Raw genomic sequence first — 17,600 nt, 5'->3', positions numbered from 1 at the left:
GGGGAGAGCGGCTGAGGGCGGGAGACGCCTTCGCTCGCTGAAGCTCCAAGCCTCTACAGCTTTCGCGGGGGCTGCTGCGTCTCACGGACTGGGAACAAGTCCCTAAGTTGGCGTGGGGGCGCCCCTGCCTTCCTCCTCCTCTTTTTCCGAGGCGACCGCAGCAGAAGCACGCTCTGGGAGCCCCGCTTTCCCAGTGCTGTGAACCAGGATGGTCAGGTGCTCTCGGGACTCCCGCCGCGACGTGGGAAGCTGAACGCCCGGCGTGGAGCTGGCCCCGCAGCGAAGGGCTAGGAGGGAGCTGTTTTTCCCCTGCCCACGCCTCTCTAGGCCAGGGACCACGGGGATCCCCAGCTACAGGCGCGCGCGCGCTCCCACACTCACTCTCACACACCCTCGCCCTCACACACATCAGCCCGGAGCCTGGGCTGCGGAGAGGTCTCGGGCGCGCTCAGAGTACAGGGCAGCTGCTGTCAGGAGTGGGGCAGGAAGCCGAGCGCCGGCTCTTTGAGGGAGGCTCCGGGGGCTTAGCCGGAGTATGGGGCCGGTTGAGCGCTGAGAGTCACGGCCGCAGCCATCAGCCCTGGAGATGACCAGGAGCGGCCACTGCTGAGAACTATGTGGAGAGAGGCTGCGGTGAGTGCTGGAGCGGGACGCGGGGCCTGGGCGACCCTTTTGGGAAGAGGACGGTACAAGGCCTGGTGCGAGGGAGCAGCAGGACCGCAAGAGAGTAGTTGGGAATGATCGCACCTCCCTCGGGGAGCCGGGAACGCGGGACCTCGAGTCCTTCCCTCCCCCTCTTACCCTGCCGGCTCATCCCAAACTCAATCAGCCCCCACTCCTTATCCCCCCACCCCCATTCTTTCTTATTTCTCTCCCTACCCCCCTCACTCAGCAGCTCCTGGACGCACAACTCCCAGCAGCCGGCGCTGGGGAGGTGGTAGGGGGCGAGGGTGGAGGTGCCCAGTTAGCTTCTCGTGGGTGGCCAAACTGGGGCTCCGGTTCTCCTCTGCGCTCTGGAGCGGAGCTCTCCATTATCAGCCACAGCGTCTGAGGAACCGGTCTGGGGGCGTCTCAGACACGGACCTCCAGCTCTCACTCCCGGGTCGAGCCCCCAGTGTGCACAGAGGAGCTGTTAGCATTGCAGACTGCAGCCTGCCCCCGCCCCCCGTCCCGATCCTCGTGGGCTGACCCTGCCTCCCCATCTCTTCGCCCCCCCCCCCCAGAGCCCTGCTGCAGAGCCTCCGGCTTGGATAGCCGCCCCCCGTGGGGGCGATGCGGACAGCGCGGGACAGCCAGTGGAGCGCGCGGGGGCCGCAACATGCGGGAACCCGCTAAACCCGGTGGCTGCTGAGGCGGCCGAGATGCTTGTGCGCGCAGCGCGCCCTACTGCATCCTCGACCTTCTCAGGCTACAGGTACGTCCCAGCGGGAGACCTGGGTTTGGCGGGATGGGTAGGCGGAAGACTTAACCCGAGCAAGAGCGGGAGAAGGATCTAGGGAGAGTGGGAGAGAGAAAGCGGGAGAGGGAGCACCAGTAGCGAGGCAAGAGAGGAACACCAGGGGGCGCTGCGGCACCGCAGTGCTCGCGGCACAGCAGCGCTGAGGTAAGTGCGAGTTCGCCCCAACTTCCCCTTGCGCTGGCAGCGCCCAAGCCGAGGGGCGCGCGCCTGTAGACGCGTGCACGACTGTGCTGGTATTTGCAGGCACGCGCCTCCGTGCACCTGGCGCGGTACATACGTGTGCACCGCCTGAGCACGTGTGCAGACTCGGATAGCCTTGGGCACCGCTACGGAGGCCTGCGGGTGTGCGCAGAAATGCGCGCGTGCCTGTGAGCGTGTGCAGCCCCACTGCCCACGTGCACCTAAGACTTGGTAGCAGGACTTGAAGTGGAAAGCTTGGGGAGGCGCTGTACAATTCACGTCGGTCGGAGAGCTTCTTGGGAGCCTACCTTTAGCCCCACGCATATTTTTTTTGCCAGCTCCCACGCGCCGGCCCGTGGGGGGACGCGCCTCCTTTCCAGAATTCTGCATTGCTCACGGCGCGCGTGAGAGAGATATGTGTGTGTATGCGCGCGTGTAGGGGGCGCGTCCTAGGGCTGCTTGTTTCAGGGCCCCTCCGCGCGACGAGGGGCGGGCCCTAAGTTCCCCCAGGCGCCCCGGAGCCTGGGGCACACAAGCGAGAGTCCTCACTCCCTTGCATTTGGGGTGTACCCTACAGGAGAGAAGCCGGGTCTGCAGCGGGTGCCGCGGGTAGCCAGGTCTGTGCTGCATCCCGCGAGTTGGCAGGGGGCGGGGTCAGTCAATTTGCCCCAGTGCCAGGGCAGGGTTGCCTCGTCGCTGTGCCACCTCTGCGCGCAGGGGCTGGTCTGTAGTTCGCTCCCTGTGAGCAAGGGGCGGGGTTGGTAACTTGGTCCGCTCCTTCCGGCGTGGGAGAGGAGTGGGTGGAAGGTTTGCTCTGCGCGCCTACGTTCGGGGGCTGTGGTCCGCAGCTAACTTGGTGGATGCAGTGGGAGGTGTGGGCGGAGTCGGACACGGAGAAGAAGCCGGAGATAGTGGATGAGGAGGGTGGATGCGAAGATGTATTTACTGCCAGGGATGGAGAATTAGCTCGGATTGGAGTTGTGGATGGAGTTGGAGATGGGTCTAGCGACGTGGATGGCTTCGGGGATCGGGAATAGAGTAGGCGACTTTGGCAGCTTGCGCTGCGGGTGGGCTCTCTACCTGGCTAGTAGAGCAAGGGGCAGGGTCAGCAATCTGTTTCGTCTGGAGCCCTTGCTCGACGCAGTCCTGACTCTCCCTCCCCACCTTGCAGGGACCGTAAGTGGCGACTATGGGCAGACTGGGCTATTGGACCCTGCTGGTGCTGCCGGCACTTCTGGTCTGGCGCGGTCCCGCGCAGGGCGCGGCGACGAAGGGTCCCCCGGCGCTGAACATCGCGGTGCTGCTGGGTCACAGCCACGACGTGACAGAGCGTGAACTGAGAAACCTGTGGGGCCCGGAGCAGGCGGCTGGGCTGCCCCTAGACGTGAACGTGGTAGCACTGCTGATGAACCGCACTGACCCCAAGAGCCTCATCACACATGTGTGCGACCTTATGTCCGGGGCACGCATCCACGGCCTCGTGTTTGGGGACGACACCGACCAGGAGGCCGTGGCCCAGATGCTGGATTTTATCTCCTCACAGACTTTCGTCCCCATCCTGGGCATCCACGGGGGTGCATCTATGATCATGGCTGACAAGGTAAGGCCAGGAGGTGATGGGCTGCCAGGACTGTGGAATGTGCCAGTTATAAGGCAGCCACCAACGCTCTTCCGGAGCCCCTGGGATCTATCTTGCTGTGAAAAAGGGTCGTGGCCACTGACCCTGTCCTAACCAGGTCCTAACACTCCAACTCAGAAATGAATGGAAATTCTTTTTGCTTTGGGTCTGAAAGTGGGGTACTTAGAAGCACCTTGGGTGTACCAGGAAGAACTCGGAAAACACAAAATATGATAAAGTGGTGGAATGCTTGGAGATTTCTAAGTAGTGTGCAAGATACCAGCTTGGGGCCACTTGAAACAGCATGGCTTACATTCTTATAATATCAATTTTACCAGGCTGTTATGTGGAAAATGTCCATTTTTCTTTCTTGTGGTGACTAAAACTATTTCAACAAAGATTAAATGTAGGTATGTCGTGGAACAACATGCAGAGTTTTTAGGTAAAGCACAAAAGAACAAGGGAATGTCATGCTTCTGTAGCTGCAAGAAGGGTGGAAAGTTTGAGAAGCCCTGGGCTAGAGGCCACAAGTGAGAGCTCCTCCAGGGGAGTGGGCATGAGTGGAGAGGAGAACTAACTGCAGACCCAGAGCATGGAGGGCCTGACGCTTTCCACATCTTCCTGGGGTGGAGCTGGCTGGGTTTCCAAGGCCCGTAGATGGAAGCATTGGCACCCAAGGGTGGGCTTTGGTACTGAAGTTTGAGAGTATCAGAATAAAGGGGATATGTCCAAATTTCTCATCTTAGAATGAGAGGCAGGGTCTTTGGGCCAGATGAGAGTGTTGATTGGGAGAAGAGGGGAGAGATACTTGAAGATTTGAGTGAGCTGTTATGAGGGCCTGGTTTGAGAATTGTGCAGAAGAGGAAAGACAAAAGACAGTCAGAAGGACAGAGGAGGAAGCAAATACAGACGTGAGGAAAAAGGGAAGGATTAGAGTTGTGGGGGCACTGTACCTCTATCTAAACCCCAGCAAGGGATTGGGGGTCAGGAAGGGAGGGAATGGTAAGTATACTTGTGTGCCATGTTCCCCAGCCCTGAGTGAGATCTTCTTGGAGCATGTTCCTCAGGTAGCAGGAGATAGCCTACTGGAGCGAGCAGAAATTTGTCACAGCACTTTCCTTCTGATGCTCTCAAAGCACTTTTATATTCATCAAATCAGATTCTGTCTCTGCCTCAGCAATTCCTACCAGCTCCTTTGGGAACTGTATTAATTCTTTCAGGTCTCCTGGGCTGCAGTACGTTCAGTGAAAGTACACAACTGATGTACTATCTTATTAAACATTCATTTTAAATGGTTGCGGCCTAGAAAAATTCCTTCTGTGTGGTTGAGCATTTTCCCAGCTAACTCTCAGCTTTGGGATTCCTTTCTGGGATGAAAAAAGTAGGAAATGTCTATACCCTGCCACCAACGTATGGGCCACTTCAGAACTGGAAAGGGTCTTAGAGTCTACACGAGCATCCTGTAACTTTCAGATGAGGTAACAGGCATAGGGCAGTAGAAGACTTGGCCAAGATCACACAGTGGGTGATGGATCTAGATCTCTGGGGTTTTTTTGGTCCCAACCTCTGATCTCAAGCCTATCCTTTAACTTTTTCATCCCATCTTCAGGAAGGTCAAGGAATTTCATTTTATGGGAGGTCCTGAGCCATGGAAAGGTGCAGCCAATCAGAGCCTAGAGAGTTTGTGCATCAGGTGACCAGCTGGAGTGACAGCTTTCCCATGAAGTTATTAAGAAGGAGAACAGTGGTTTCCAGCAGGGATTTGGAGTGTTATTTTGAGATCTAAATATTATCATCAATCCCTCCTCCCTTCTAAAGTTTTGACCGAAGGAGTAACCACAGAAAACAATGGCCATGTTGAAAGTGAAATTTTGGATTGTGTAGGGCCCAGCACCTCCGTGGAGAAATGTGGTAAAAGCTGAATTGAAACAGGTGGCTTGAGACTCAGGCTGGGAGGGCTGAGCTGGCAGCTGTGTGGCTCAGGCTCTCTCTTAACTTATGCATCTGACTGTAGGCAAAGCAGCAGGAACACAGAATGGGCTCATAGCTGAGTACCCCATTGATATGCAGGGACCCTCCCCACTGTGACTGACAGGCTCTGACCTACGGCCAGCAGCTGCTTCTCTCTCTTGAACAAGGTATTAGAAAGGGAATTTTGAGAAGTCCAAGGGATATGGGTGGAAGCATCCTCCTCTCCTATGGAATGTAACTGCCTTCTGGGGATTGGACAAGAGCGTGACCCCACTTAAAAGAGAAGGAGAACAGGGAATCAGGAAATGGCAAGAGGGAGATGAGAAAGCACATTTTCAGAGAAGTCAAGATTAGAGAGAGATTTAAGAGAGGATGGAGAGGAGAGGAATGAAGGGTTCAATGGCTCAACAATGGTGAAGGAAATTGGATACTCCTCATTGTTGGGGCTTTCCAAGTTGGTCTTGATAGCAGGGAATCAAATAAGTCAGTGGAGATAATGCTGGGGTGTATGTTGGGCCCCATGTGTGGAATATGCAGGTGATATTGAGTGGAGTTGGGTTAAAGGGTGGTATTTTGGAAAACCTGGATGTGTTAAAAAAGGAAAGAGATTGTCTGAGACATGAACAGCCCTTCTTTCCATTAATACCATATCAAGGTGGCTAGTGACTTTGCCACCTGTTTATTTTGGAGCTGAATGCTGAAGACAGTTTCTTTGGCTCTGAAGAAATGGTCATGGGACGTTGCCTAAAACTCCACCTTGCTTGGTTGGGTGTGACAGTGGTGTTATGGTCACAAAGTCTGAATCTTCCCAAACTGACAAGGCTTCTCTGTCTCCCCCAAGATGATGTCCACTTGGTAAAGCCCAGAACATACCTGTGTTTTCGCTTCTAAATTGATAACATGATAGTGCCCCCATAGGTAATAATAGTACTTAATTTGACTATCATTTAAATTGAATACTCTTCCCCACTATTTTTATTTTTCTCTCAATCTATCTGGCCCTTGGAAAAAAATAACAAAGTTTTATAGTAATTGAAATGTGTCAAGTGACAGATTTTTTTGTGGTGTTAATTTAATTTACAATGAAGATGTTAATTTTTGCTTCTATCAGTGGGTGGTCTTGCAATATAATTAAGTTAGAGGTAGAAATAATGCTTGATGTAGATAAGTTCTAACCACATTTTGATTTGGCCATTTTGATCTTGTTTAAATGGAATACATGCTGGTTACAGTATCAGCCCCTAGTAAATCAAGTGTATGCACTAGACTTTCACGTTTCTGCTCAGTGTTCTCACCTCCTCCTTTCCTTTCCCCCTTAATTTCTAACTGCTCCACAGAGGAAAATGCAAGGCTTAGATTTTAATTACGTTTATCCATGTGGGTTAATGCTATACATGCCTCATCTCCTTTACTAGAGTGTAAGTTCTCCGAGGACAGGTTTTTTTGAAAAAGTGTATTTGAAATAACAAATACTCCTCCACAGACAGTTTATAAAAACATTTTTTCCATTGTAGAGCACCTAGAAAGTACATTAAAGTTTAAAGAAGAAAATAAAAATCTCCCTGTAAATCCTACCATCAGGAGTAAACACTGTTGACACTTGGGTCTATTTTCTTTCAAGCTCTATTTATTTAGTTATAAGTTCAGGATTATACAGTCTGTATGGTTATCTTTATTGTACTTTGCACTCTGTAGGCTTTCTTAGTCAGAAGATCCAGTTTTTTCTTTAATTCTGGAAAAATCTCAGCCATTATCTGTTGGATGTTTCCTCTCCAACATTCTATTCATATGTAGTTTCTTCATCAATCCTCTGTGTATCTTAACTTAAACATTCCCTTGCTCCCCCACTCCTCTATTTTTCTGTGCTATGTTTGGGAAGTTTTCCTCAATTCTATACTCCAGTTAAACAGCTCTTCTCATTTGTGTCTGGTCTATTATTGCCTCTCTCTTAAATTTTTTTTAAATTTCTTTTCCAATCTCACCAAGGACATGATTATTGACTTCAGAGAGAAAAGAAGGAAAGGAGAGAAACATTGATATGAGAGAGAAACCTGCAGGCTAGGTATGTGCCTCCACCTGGGATCAAACCCACAACCTTTTGGTTTATGGGCTGATGTTCCAACCAAGTGGGCCACACTGGCCCGGGCTATCTGTTAAGTTTTTAACTTCAACAATGCTATTCATTTTATTTCCAATATAAATAATTAGTCCCTTTTCCATACCTTCCTGCTTTTTGTTGTCTTAAAATGCTTCTTACCTTGTGGATGTAAACCTCTTCTCTTTTTCCAGCATCTTTGTTTCTTCAGGTATGAATTCTTCCATTTTGTGATTCTGATCATTGGATGTACTCATACATTCTCTAATTTTTGTTTGTAACTTATTTTCAAGGCAGATTTATGTATTCTCCTGGCCTATATCTGTAAGGGTGTGTGCTTTTAAACCAGAGCTCACATCAATAGCTCAGGTCAGAGCTCTCTCCCTGCTGTACATACCCTGTGGAGCAGGCTTTGGTCTCAGTCTCATGTAGATGGCTTCATTTGGGCTTCTTGACACAGACAGGGGCATCCTTTTTGGCTGTGACTCATGGTGGGTGGTGCAGATGTTTCAACTCCATTCACAGCTGGCAGCATGTTTCTGGGTCCAGTTTTGCCCCTTAGCCCCTGGTGGCTGTTGGGACTTCTGCACCTATGGCTCATATTGGACCTATCTCCCTATGGACTTGTGGCTTTAATTTCTACTTGAAATTGTAGAGTCTCATCTTTTGATTCGTTTATTTTTAGGGAGTCCACTCTATTTTTGATCTGTGATTCCCTTCTCTTGTTTCTAAGCAGTACTATGTAAATTTTAAAATATGTAGAGATTTATCTATAAATTCTATGTTGTAGGAGCGGAACATAGAATACTGAGCGTGTTCACGCTGATTTTAACTCAGTTATATTTTACAACCTGCTTTTATTTTTTCAGACTTGATTATGTATTCTTGGAATTTCCCTGATCATTAAACTGACTTTTCAAACATGATTTTAAGTGGTTTCAGAGTACTTTGTTTATGCCATAATTATTTTAACTATTTTTTCTACCTTTATTAAGGTTAATTTCCAATTCACATGTGTGTTCTTTCTGGCACCTTGTGCTGTCTCGTTCTGTGCATTGTTACTTGGTATATGCTTGATCATTGAATGAATTAAGTCATTGGTTCTCTTGGCAGCACGCAGCAGTTTCCTGGTGAACTTACCACACTGTGGTTCAGGGCTTTCCATTCAGTGTTCCTTCTCTAAATGCTGACTGATTGCATAGGTGTGTGCCAAGTCTCCTCTTTTCTCTATTGGGCAGATAGTTACTAGCCGTCTTGGAGGTTAACAGAAATTGAGGGGTTGCATGCAAAAGGCCTGTGTAGCGCTGCTGAGTAACAGCTCATCAGCAGGAAGTGGTGCCCTTGTAATCCGGCAGCTCGAGTTTGGGTGTGAGTGACGGGCCTTTCCATTCAGCACTGAAGGCTCATGGAAAGGGCAGACGTGCACCTTGGAATATTGGTGGAGCCCACTCAGCTCCTACTAAAGGCAACAGGTAGTTCCTGAGAGTGGGGAGGCCTATATTTAGCCTGCTCGATGAGGCACATCAGATGCAGTCATCCACTCCTCCTCACTTTAAGTCATCGGAGAGCAACCAGCATCTCCCCAGAGGCACGACTAACTTTCCAAATGGCCGCCTGGGGTTGCTGGTAATCACGTGGACCCTTGATAACTGTGGTCTGTTGGATTTTGAGGGGAAGAGTGTTTATCTTCTCCTTGGTAGCCTCAGGTGGAAAATGTTTCTCTAAGTAGAGTGTGTGTGTGTGTGTGTGTGTGTGTGTGTGTGTGGTGGGGGGGGAGCAGGGAGAAGTGCGGGGAGAGAGACAAACAGAACTTTGGGTTTTTGTTGAAGAGCTGGTGGCTTCTGATAAGGCCATCACGTCAGTGAGAGGTTAGGTTATTAACCGGAATGTTTTGTTTGTCCTGCACTCCTTTTTATCATTCAAATTTTAGTTGCCAACATTTAAAGACATGACGTTTAAAAAAATATCCACATTTCATGCTTATTTGAAAAAATCAGAAGGCCTGATCACACTGGGCCCATTTTTCTCAGGGCAACAGTGGGCTAGAGATGCACAGCAGCCATCCCGCTCAGGCAGGGCAGGTGCTCTTGCTTTTCTTTCCTCCACTTACCCACTTCACTCATTTGTGTTATGGACTTGGTCCTTAAGGCATTCAGTTTGAGATCCCTCATGCAGGTGAAGGAAGTAGCTATTCTTCATTAGGAGGCCTTTCCTGGGCATTCTCCTTCCCTCCCAGGGGCTGCCCCTTGGTGGGTGGCAAACTCACAGTGTGCACATAGCCACTCTGCTGTGTTCACGTTAGTCTACTGTAGCCTTTTGTCCTTTTGAGTCCACAGGCCTAAAATCCTTCTCAACCCAGGACCCTGGGAGCCACTACGAAACAACTCGAGTCAGAAGTTCCCAGAAAACCTGGGACAAAGAGTCTGAGGATCTAAATTCTATTTCCAAATGGCAGTGTGACCTTGAGAAAGGCCCTTCACCTTTCTGAACCTTAAACTCTCCTTCTGTGAAATGCGGGTTTGGGATGATATTACTTCTAAGTCCCCTTCTGGCTCTGAAAATGTAATGGCATTTGAGGAAATGCTGGCAAGAAACATGCCTAACCATGAGCAGTGGTTGTCTTTAGGTGGTAAACTCACAGCTGTCTTAATTTTTTTTAAATGGCCTTATGCCATGGTTAATAAGTTGAATCTCAAGTTAGCATGTCTGGGCTTAAATTCAGACTCCATCGCTTACCAGCAGGGTAATCATGGGGGAAAGTTCCTTAAAGGCTCAGAGCCTCAGTGTCTCCATCTTTTAAATGGGATTAATAATAGTACCCACTTTATAGAGTTGTGAGCTTTAAATGAGATAATGGATATAAAGTACATAGCTCGACTTACAATAAATACTTATTACAGAAATATTATGTATTGTGTCTGTATTTTGTAGTTTCTTTTTTTTTCTCCAGTGTACATGTACTTTTTAATAACCAGAAAATAGGATGAAGGGTAAGGAAGGTATGCCCTGCACAAAACTGGGAAGGAATTCCACAGAATCCTTAGGAGTGGAGACTCCAACATGAAATGACTCATATTTTCTTAACTGGGACAAGAAGAAGCTTCCTTTGAGTTCTTTGGACTTGTCATGAGCTTCGTCCTGGCAAACTGAAGATTAATTATGGCCAATGTGAAAGTGTCTGTAAGAGGAGACTGTCTCGGTGACCTTTGCAGTAAATAATTCCACCGATTGGTTCATATGTTTGCACTGGGCTTAGGTCTTTAGGGTGTGAACATACATTGTTTTTCATTTTATCTCTGCCAATGATTAAGTAACTCACTGATGGCCGGGACACCCTGGCAGCTCCGGAGACATTTGATTAAAGAGTCCTTATGCGCAGATGAGAAAATAAAGGTCCTGATTTTTGCAGCGATTTGTTTAGTCACACAACCAGAACCGAAGTCTTTGGGGGATTATTCTACTGCTCTTATTTTATTACCCTTTCAAGTTAATCATTATGAATGCAGTTGGTTTAGGGAAGGTGCTTAGATTCAAGAGAGACAAAATATTTTGATGTTAATGTTTTGGTTGTCATAACTGAAATGATTACAATCTTGGATAATGGAATTAAAATTCAAAACTGCCTTTCCAGATGGAAATGATGAACCCATACTACAGACTGCACTGGAGGGTTTAAGAAGAATTTGGACTCTTGAAGAAAGGGGGAGATGTGGCTTTCCAACTCACTTGAGAATAATTTTTGCAAGGGTCATGAACTGGTGAACTGCCTGCTGAATCTGGCTCATAAATGCATTAGTATTTTATTTCCAATCATACTATTTAAAATGCTTGAATTTTAATGTCTTTATGTGAGGTGTGCATTGTCAAGTTCACTAGAACCCTCCTTGCTCACTGTTATTTCACATCTAGTCAGATTCACACATTTATGTAAACTGCATGGTCTCTGCAAGCATTTGAGATTGTGATCCCCTGTCGAAGGGGTTTTGTTTGTTATTTGCTTATTGTTGTGCATTGAGCAGATGCTTATCAGATTCTGAATAGTGATATGGCCCTTAAAAAGTAAAGGCCACATTTCTCAAAAGATAATGTCCAAATCAAGGGTGGTGATAGCTCTATTATATTTTTTATGTTGCTAAGAGTGCTTCCAGCTGCAAGTAACAGAATATTTGACCAACAGAGGCTTAAACCATTAAGCTATTCATTTTTTTCATGGTGGTTGTTTAACAAGGAGCCCCAGATGTGGTTTGGTGACTAAATTGCCCATCAAGGACTCAGGTCCTTTTCATTCTTCTGCTTGGCCTTCCTCAGCTGCTAGTTCATCTTGGTCACAGGATGGGTGCTGCTTTTTGGACATCACATCTTCACACGCCAGCATTCAAAACAGGAAAAAAAAAGAAGGGATAGAAAAGAGGCTTTCTTCTAGGCTCTCTATCCTATCATTAGAGTAGACTTCCCTTACATTTTTTCACCAGAAATGGTTCTCATGCCACCTCTTCAACATCACTGGTAGAGAATAATAATCAGGATTCTTCTCCAAGAAAGGATAATTGCAACTGAAGCAAAATGAGCTTCTGTTAGCAGGGGTGTAGGAGCCATGGCCAAGTGGTACAATGGAAGATGTCTTTGGCAACACTAACACCATTATCTGTAGACTTGACTCAGTTCTTAGGGGTGGAGGTAATATTTAAAGATGGATGCTGAAAAATTGCAGTGTGTCTAGAGGAAGGGCCTCCAGAATTGTGTAGGATCTAAATGACATATGATAAGAGTCTCAGAAGAAATATTGAAGAAATATTTTGGGAAGTTTATCCCAGAGAAGAGAAAGCTCAGAGAGAATATGAGAGATGTTTTCAACTAACTAATAGCCATGGGCTATTAGGGGGTAGAAGGTTTAATATATATTGATATAATTATATATAAATATATTTTAATATAGAGTAATATAAATGTCTGTCAGATGTGACTGAGCTGAGAGTAACTGCCCCTCTATCAGGAATGCGCTGGAGAGTTGGATTCACTTTGGCAAGATGAGACTGGGTCACTTCTCAGGTCCTTCTTAACTCAAAGACTCTGTACCTCTCAAATCCTTGATTTTTTTTTTTAATATCCAAGTCCTGGTTCCTCAGGCCCTTGGATGTGGCTGAAAACCAACATCCGCACTTTCTGCAAGTATATGAGTAATTCATTTTAAATTTGCGTGGCATGAAGGAGGAATTTATGAGCCCTGCATCATCACCTCAAATCCCCAAAGGACTTTACATCACCTTGAAGGGTAGACAATATTTGAAAAGCAGAAAACCTATGCATATATCAACTCTCACACATATAAATATAAACATAAGTAGGTCAGCTGACATCATATTTACTAGTGGAAGTGTTTTTGATTAAGAAGCACATCTACAGAAGATGATGTTTAGAGTAATTGCCGATGATCTCCAAATGGGAGGTGTTTGCAGTTGTATCCAGTTAATCACGATTACTTATTAAAGTATATTCACATTTTTGCACATCTTACTGTAATAATGCTTTTATATTCTAAGGAGATAACTTGAACCTTGTCTGATTTTTCAGTTGTGAAATTATCCTTTTTTTGTCTGTTGTTCTCTCCTGTGTTTTGAACATTTGCTTACGGCAGAAATGACTCTGGGGACTATTCTGTTGTTTGTCTACTTCTCCTAATTTTCCCCTCACATCTTCCAGGGGAAAACAAAACTGAAATTGCTTTCCAAATGATTTGTCTTTCTATTCAAATTTTACAATGTTCCGTATGATAGAAATGGATATGTTCTTTCTAATTATTTATTTATTGCTAAGAGGTAATCATGGGCAGGGTAAAAAAAACCCCACCTAAATAATACCATATAGCATTCAGAGAAAGAATATCCTTAGACACATGTTCTCCATGGAGGTGACTGCGTTACTCAGTCAAAGAAAAAAAATTAAATTGGAACCATAGTTTGTTTCCATTTGCAATTTATCTTGAAGTTGGTATGTTACAACGACCTTTTCCTCTATTAAAGCTCACTGATCTGAAAGAAGTGAATGATTTTCTGTTTCTCCCTAACTGTGCCGATTTTCCCAAAACAAAATAAAAACTCATTCTGGAATAGAAGATCACTTCTGAAAATCACTGGCACCTCCAACTTAGACCCACACACTCACCTAAGAAATTTGAGATAATTGGGGGTGATTTGGGGGAATGTCATGATCGCTTTATATACTAATAAAAGCAATGGATCCTCCCCAGAGGAATGCACCTTCATAAACATGCATTCAATATTATATGCAGTTTCAGAGGATCTCTGAGCCCCATTCACAGACCTCCTTAGAATTAACTTACTGGTTTATTAATATGTTCATTCTTCAAATATTTATTGAGCCTGTACCCTGGGCCAACCCATTCTGTAGGTGTATCTGTGATGAAACTATTGCTTTGATGTAACTCAGAATCTAGTTGGAGATTGGCCCCAGAGGGATGCATCTACAGTTGGGGTAGTTTGGAGGGCTGTGGGAATAGAGAGGATAGGCACCTTATTCAGGGGATGGTCTGAGGGGGAGTTTGTCAGAGAAGATGCCCTACTGAGCTGTGATCTAGAGTCGAATTTGGGAACTATTGATCCAGAAGAGCCTGGCCTTCCGTGTGCCTGCAGGTCACATCAGCCCAGGGAAGGATGAGCTGAGAGTGGAGGAGGCTGGCTCACGGAGGACCAGATGCCAGTTTACAACCTAGGCCTTTCCCTCCTCTTCACAGGCTCTTCAAGACTGCCAGGCTTAAGTGTTGTTTTGATAGCTCCTGAATTTTCCTCTGGACAGCAGTTCTCACAGTCAAAACATTGAGCTTTTTGCCGATTTCTGTTTTGTTGTCACCAGCAGCTGAATGTCTCCTGCTCTCTTGTCTCTTCCAAATTAGAAAACACTCGCTAGAAAGAGTGAGTGGCATTTGAAATCCATATTGTCTTGCTTGTCTGTACTCCTAGAGCTGAAAAAATGACACAACATATTTACCAGGTGAATTGTTTCCAAACTTAGATATTTGCAGGGCTGAGGGAACATAGTATTGGTTAACTTTGGTGAATAGAGCCGAAACCACAGGAAGAGGGTGTTGAGCGGCACTACAGGACGTGTTTGCTGTGGCTCCGATGCTGGGTGATGGGCATGGCTTCCATCAATGGGATTTTGCAAATGGCAGGCTTCATGGTCAAATTACACTTGAGTTCATTGCTGTTGGTTTCGTCTTGGTTAATTGGTACTTTTGTTCCCTTCTTTTTTTCCTTTTTAAAGCTACTTGGCAGGATTCAAAGAAATACTTTTATCATGGAACATTTCAAGCAGATAAAAAAGTAGAGAGAATAGTATGATGAGCCCTCGTGTACCCGTCACCCAGATGCAACAGTTATTAACACATGACCATTCTTGTTACTTCTCATCTGTTACTTCACCACTCTCCCCACTTGCCACTGTGGGCTCCTTTTATAGCAGATCCCGGACATCATTATATTTCATCTATTAATATGTCATGGTAAATATGTATTGTATAAACATGTCAGAATAAATATATCAGTATCTCAAAAATATAAGGATTTTAAGGACTTAAAAAATAACTTCAGCTAGTATAAAGGTAATTTCATGCATGCACATTAGAAGATCAGTGAGATTCAGAGAGGTACAAAGAAAGGAGAAATCATCTTTAATCTCAGCATCCACCGGCAACTGCTAGTGACATTTTGGTATATTTCCTTGTAGTCTTTTCTACATGTAATACACAAACACATATATACATATTGACTATATAATTTCATATATATCTTTTAATTCACTTAGCATTTTATTAGAAGCATTACAAATTATTTGTAAGCATTTTATCTGCTACATTTTCTATGCTGAAGGCACATCATTATTTACTTGATAATTTAGATTTCTTCAAATTTGTTGTTATTAAAAACAACACTTCAGTGAACATCTTTATAATGAAATGTCTGAATCGCAGATTATTGGTTTTGAATTGAACCTTATGGCTGAAATTACTGGATCACTATACATAAAGTATTTTGAAGTTGTTGATACATATTTCTATTGAGTTTTTGGTTTCCAGAAAGATTGGACCACAGGACACTTCCCGTAGCTGTTTTAAAGTACCTCTATCACCTAACTCCGGCCAGTACTTGAAATAATATTTCTCCTAATGTTATCTCATTGTTCTAATTTGCATCTCTTTTATGACACCTGCTGTGGAATATATTTTAATTTAGTCACACTTTCATATTCTCTAGGTGTTGCACATCCTAACCCCTTTAAGATTTCTCATTGTGTAGATGGAAAAGCATCAAAAAATGATGGATTCCAATATAAAGGAGAGTGAAAGAATTAGAATTTCTAAAAAATAATAAATATTTTGAAGCCTGGCAGGCAGTTGTATAATTATTCATTCATAGTCACCAGGCATTGCTCAACTGTTGGGTCTGTATCAATGTTATTTCAGAAATTGCTTAAAAATGTAAAATTCCTGAGCAGAAAATCATTCTGTGGGTCTTGACTATTAAGACTTGCCAGGAGGAGGTAAGAACCATGTTCCAGGCCTGAGATGTGGTCCCACTGCAAGCTCTGTGGGGAATGGTGGGGATGGGAACCCAAAGTTTGTTCCTTTGTCCATAAAGTTGAGGGCAGGGTGAGGTTGTCACAGTGACCTCCCCACAAACTGAGAGGGATATTGCATGGGTGGCAAGGAGTGACTGTTCTCCTTTTCCATAGCAAGGGTGGGGCCAGTGAAATTAGTTGTAAACAAAAGTAGGAGGGACTTAGGGTTGGTTTGATATTCACGATGTGGGGGGATCTTCCAAATATTTAACCTCCGCTGCAGCATGCCCACTGTTACAGACTGAATGTTTGTGTCCCCCCAAATTCATATAATGAGTTTGTAACCCCCAACTTCATGGTGTTAGGAAGTAGGGCCTTTGGGAGTTGGTTAGGTTGAGGGTGGAACCCTCAGAAGTAGAATCAGTGCCCTTATAAAAAATCCCACAGGGCTCCCTCAACCCTTCTGCCTTGTGAGGACACATTGAAAAGATGGCCATTTGGGAACCCGGAACTGGGTCCAAACCAGACACCGAATCTGCTGGTGCCTTATTCTTGCATTTCCAGCCTTCAGGACTATGAGAAATAAATTTCTGGTGTTCACAAGGTGCCCAGTCTGTGGCATTCTGTTTTAGCAGGCTGAACTAAATAAAAGATACCAGTGATCAGTCAGAGCAGATACTCCCTTTGTAAGATTCTGGAGATTAGGGCACAGATATGCATAGATATGTAGACCATATGAAGACACAGGGAGAAGACAACCAACTATAAGCCAAAGAGAGAGGCCTCAGAAGGAACCAAACCTGCTGGTGCCTTCATCTCAGATTTGTAGCCTCTAGAACTGTGAGAAAATCAATTTTTGTCATTTAAGCCCCCCAGTCTGTGGTGCTTTGTTATGGCAGCCCGAGCCAACTAAAAAGCCGAGAGATTGGGAGAAACTTCAAGCTTCATGCCAAGCTTGCCTAGTGCTCTTTTTCTACTCCTGAACTGGGAGGGAGTCCAGATGCTCTACTCAGAACTCACACCTCCATATGCTCTAACACTGTCTGTGTCCCCCTCCTGTTGGGGTTTCCATTCTGGCAATGGGGTTCACATATCGGGGTATCAAGTCCTTGTCTTGGAATCCTTTCTAAAACACATAGGACTTGCACGTTCAGTGTTTCCTAAAAATTTTACTCGAATAGCCTTAGGGGGTGTGGTAGACAGGATAATGGCTCCCCAAAGATGTCCTAAACCCTGGAAACCTGTGAATATATTACCTTATATGACCAAAGGGACTTTGTAAATATGATTAAGTTAAGGAACTTCAAATAGGGAAATTCTTCTGGAATATCCAGTGAGTTCAGTGAAATCTCAAAGATCATTATGAGCGGGAGATGGGAGGGGGCGGCGAGAGTCAGAGGAGGAGATGTGATGACAGCAGCAGAGATTGGAGTCATTTCCTTTGAAGATGGAGGCAGGGGCCATGAACCAAGGAATGCAGTCAGGCTCTAGCAGCTGGAAAAGGCCAAGAACAGATCCTCCCATAGAGTGTCCAGAAGGAATGAAACCCAATGACACCTTGATTTTAATCCAGTGAGACCCATTTCAGACTTTAGATCTCTTGATCTGTAATAGAGCAAATTCATGTTGCTTTAAACCACTTAGTTTGTGGTAATTTGTTATAACAGCTGTAGGAAACCAACACCTGGAAAGTCTGGTCAACA

General features: G+C 45.5%; 1 protein-coding gene across 2 annotated transcripts in view; it reads left to right on the top strand.

The window, feature by feature from the left end:
- Positions 1 to 535: 535 nt before the first annotated feature.
- GRIN2A (glutamate ionotropic receptor NMDA type subunit 2A) overlaps positions 536 to 17,600 on the top strand; it is a 372,275-nt gene continuing 355,210 nt past the window's right edge. The window contains exons 1-3 of one of the 2 annotated variants that reach the window (XM_024571552.2): positions 536 to 633; positions 1,224 to 1,414; positions 2,811 to 3,239. In XM_024571552.2, the coding sequence (XP_024427320.1) occupies positions 2,829 to 3,239 (411 nt within the window). In that variant the 5' untranslated portion in view covers positions 536 to 633; positions 1,224 to 1,414; positions 2,811 to 2,828. Of the gene's footprint in view, positions 634 to 1,223; positions 1,415 to 2,810; positions 3,240 to 17,600 lie in introns of those variants that run through there. The other variant, XM_024571553.2, reaches the window with a different exon arrangement.

This window comes from Desmodus rotundus, chromosome 1 (genome assembly GCF_022682495.2).
Source record: "Desmodus rotundus isolate HL8 chromosome 1, HLdesRot8A.1, whole genome shotgun sequence".
Taxonomy (NCBI): domain Eukaryota; kingdom Metazoa; phylum Chordata; class Mammalia; order Chiroptera; family Phyllostomidae; genus Desmodus; species Desmodus rotundus.
This window is presented reverse-complemented; position numbering and strand designations above follow the sequence as displayed.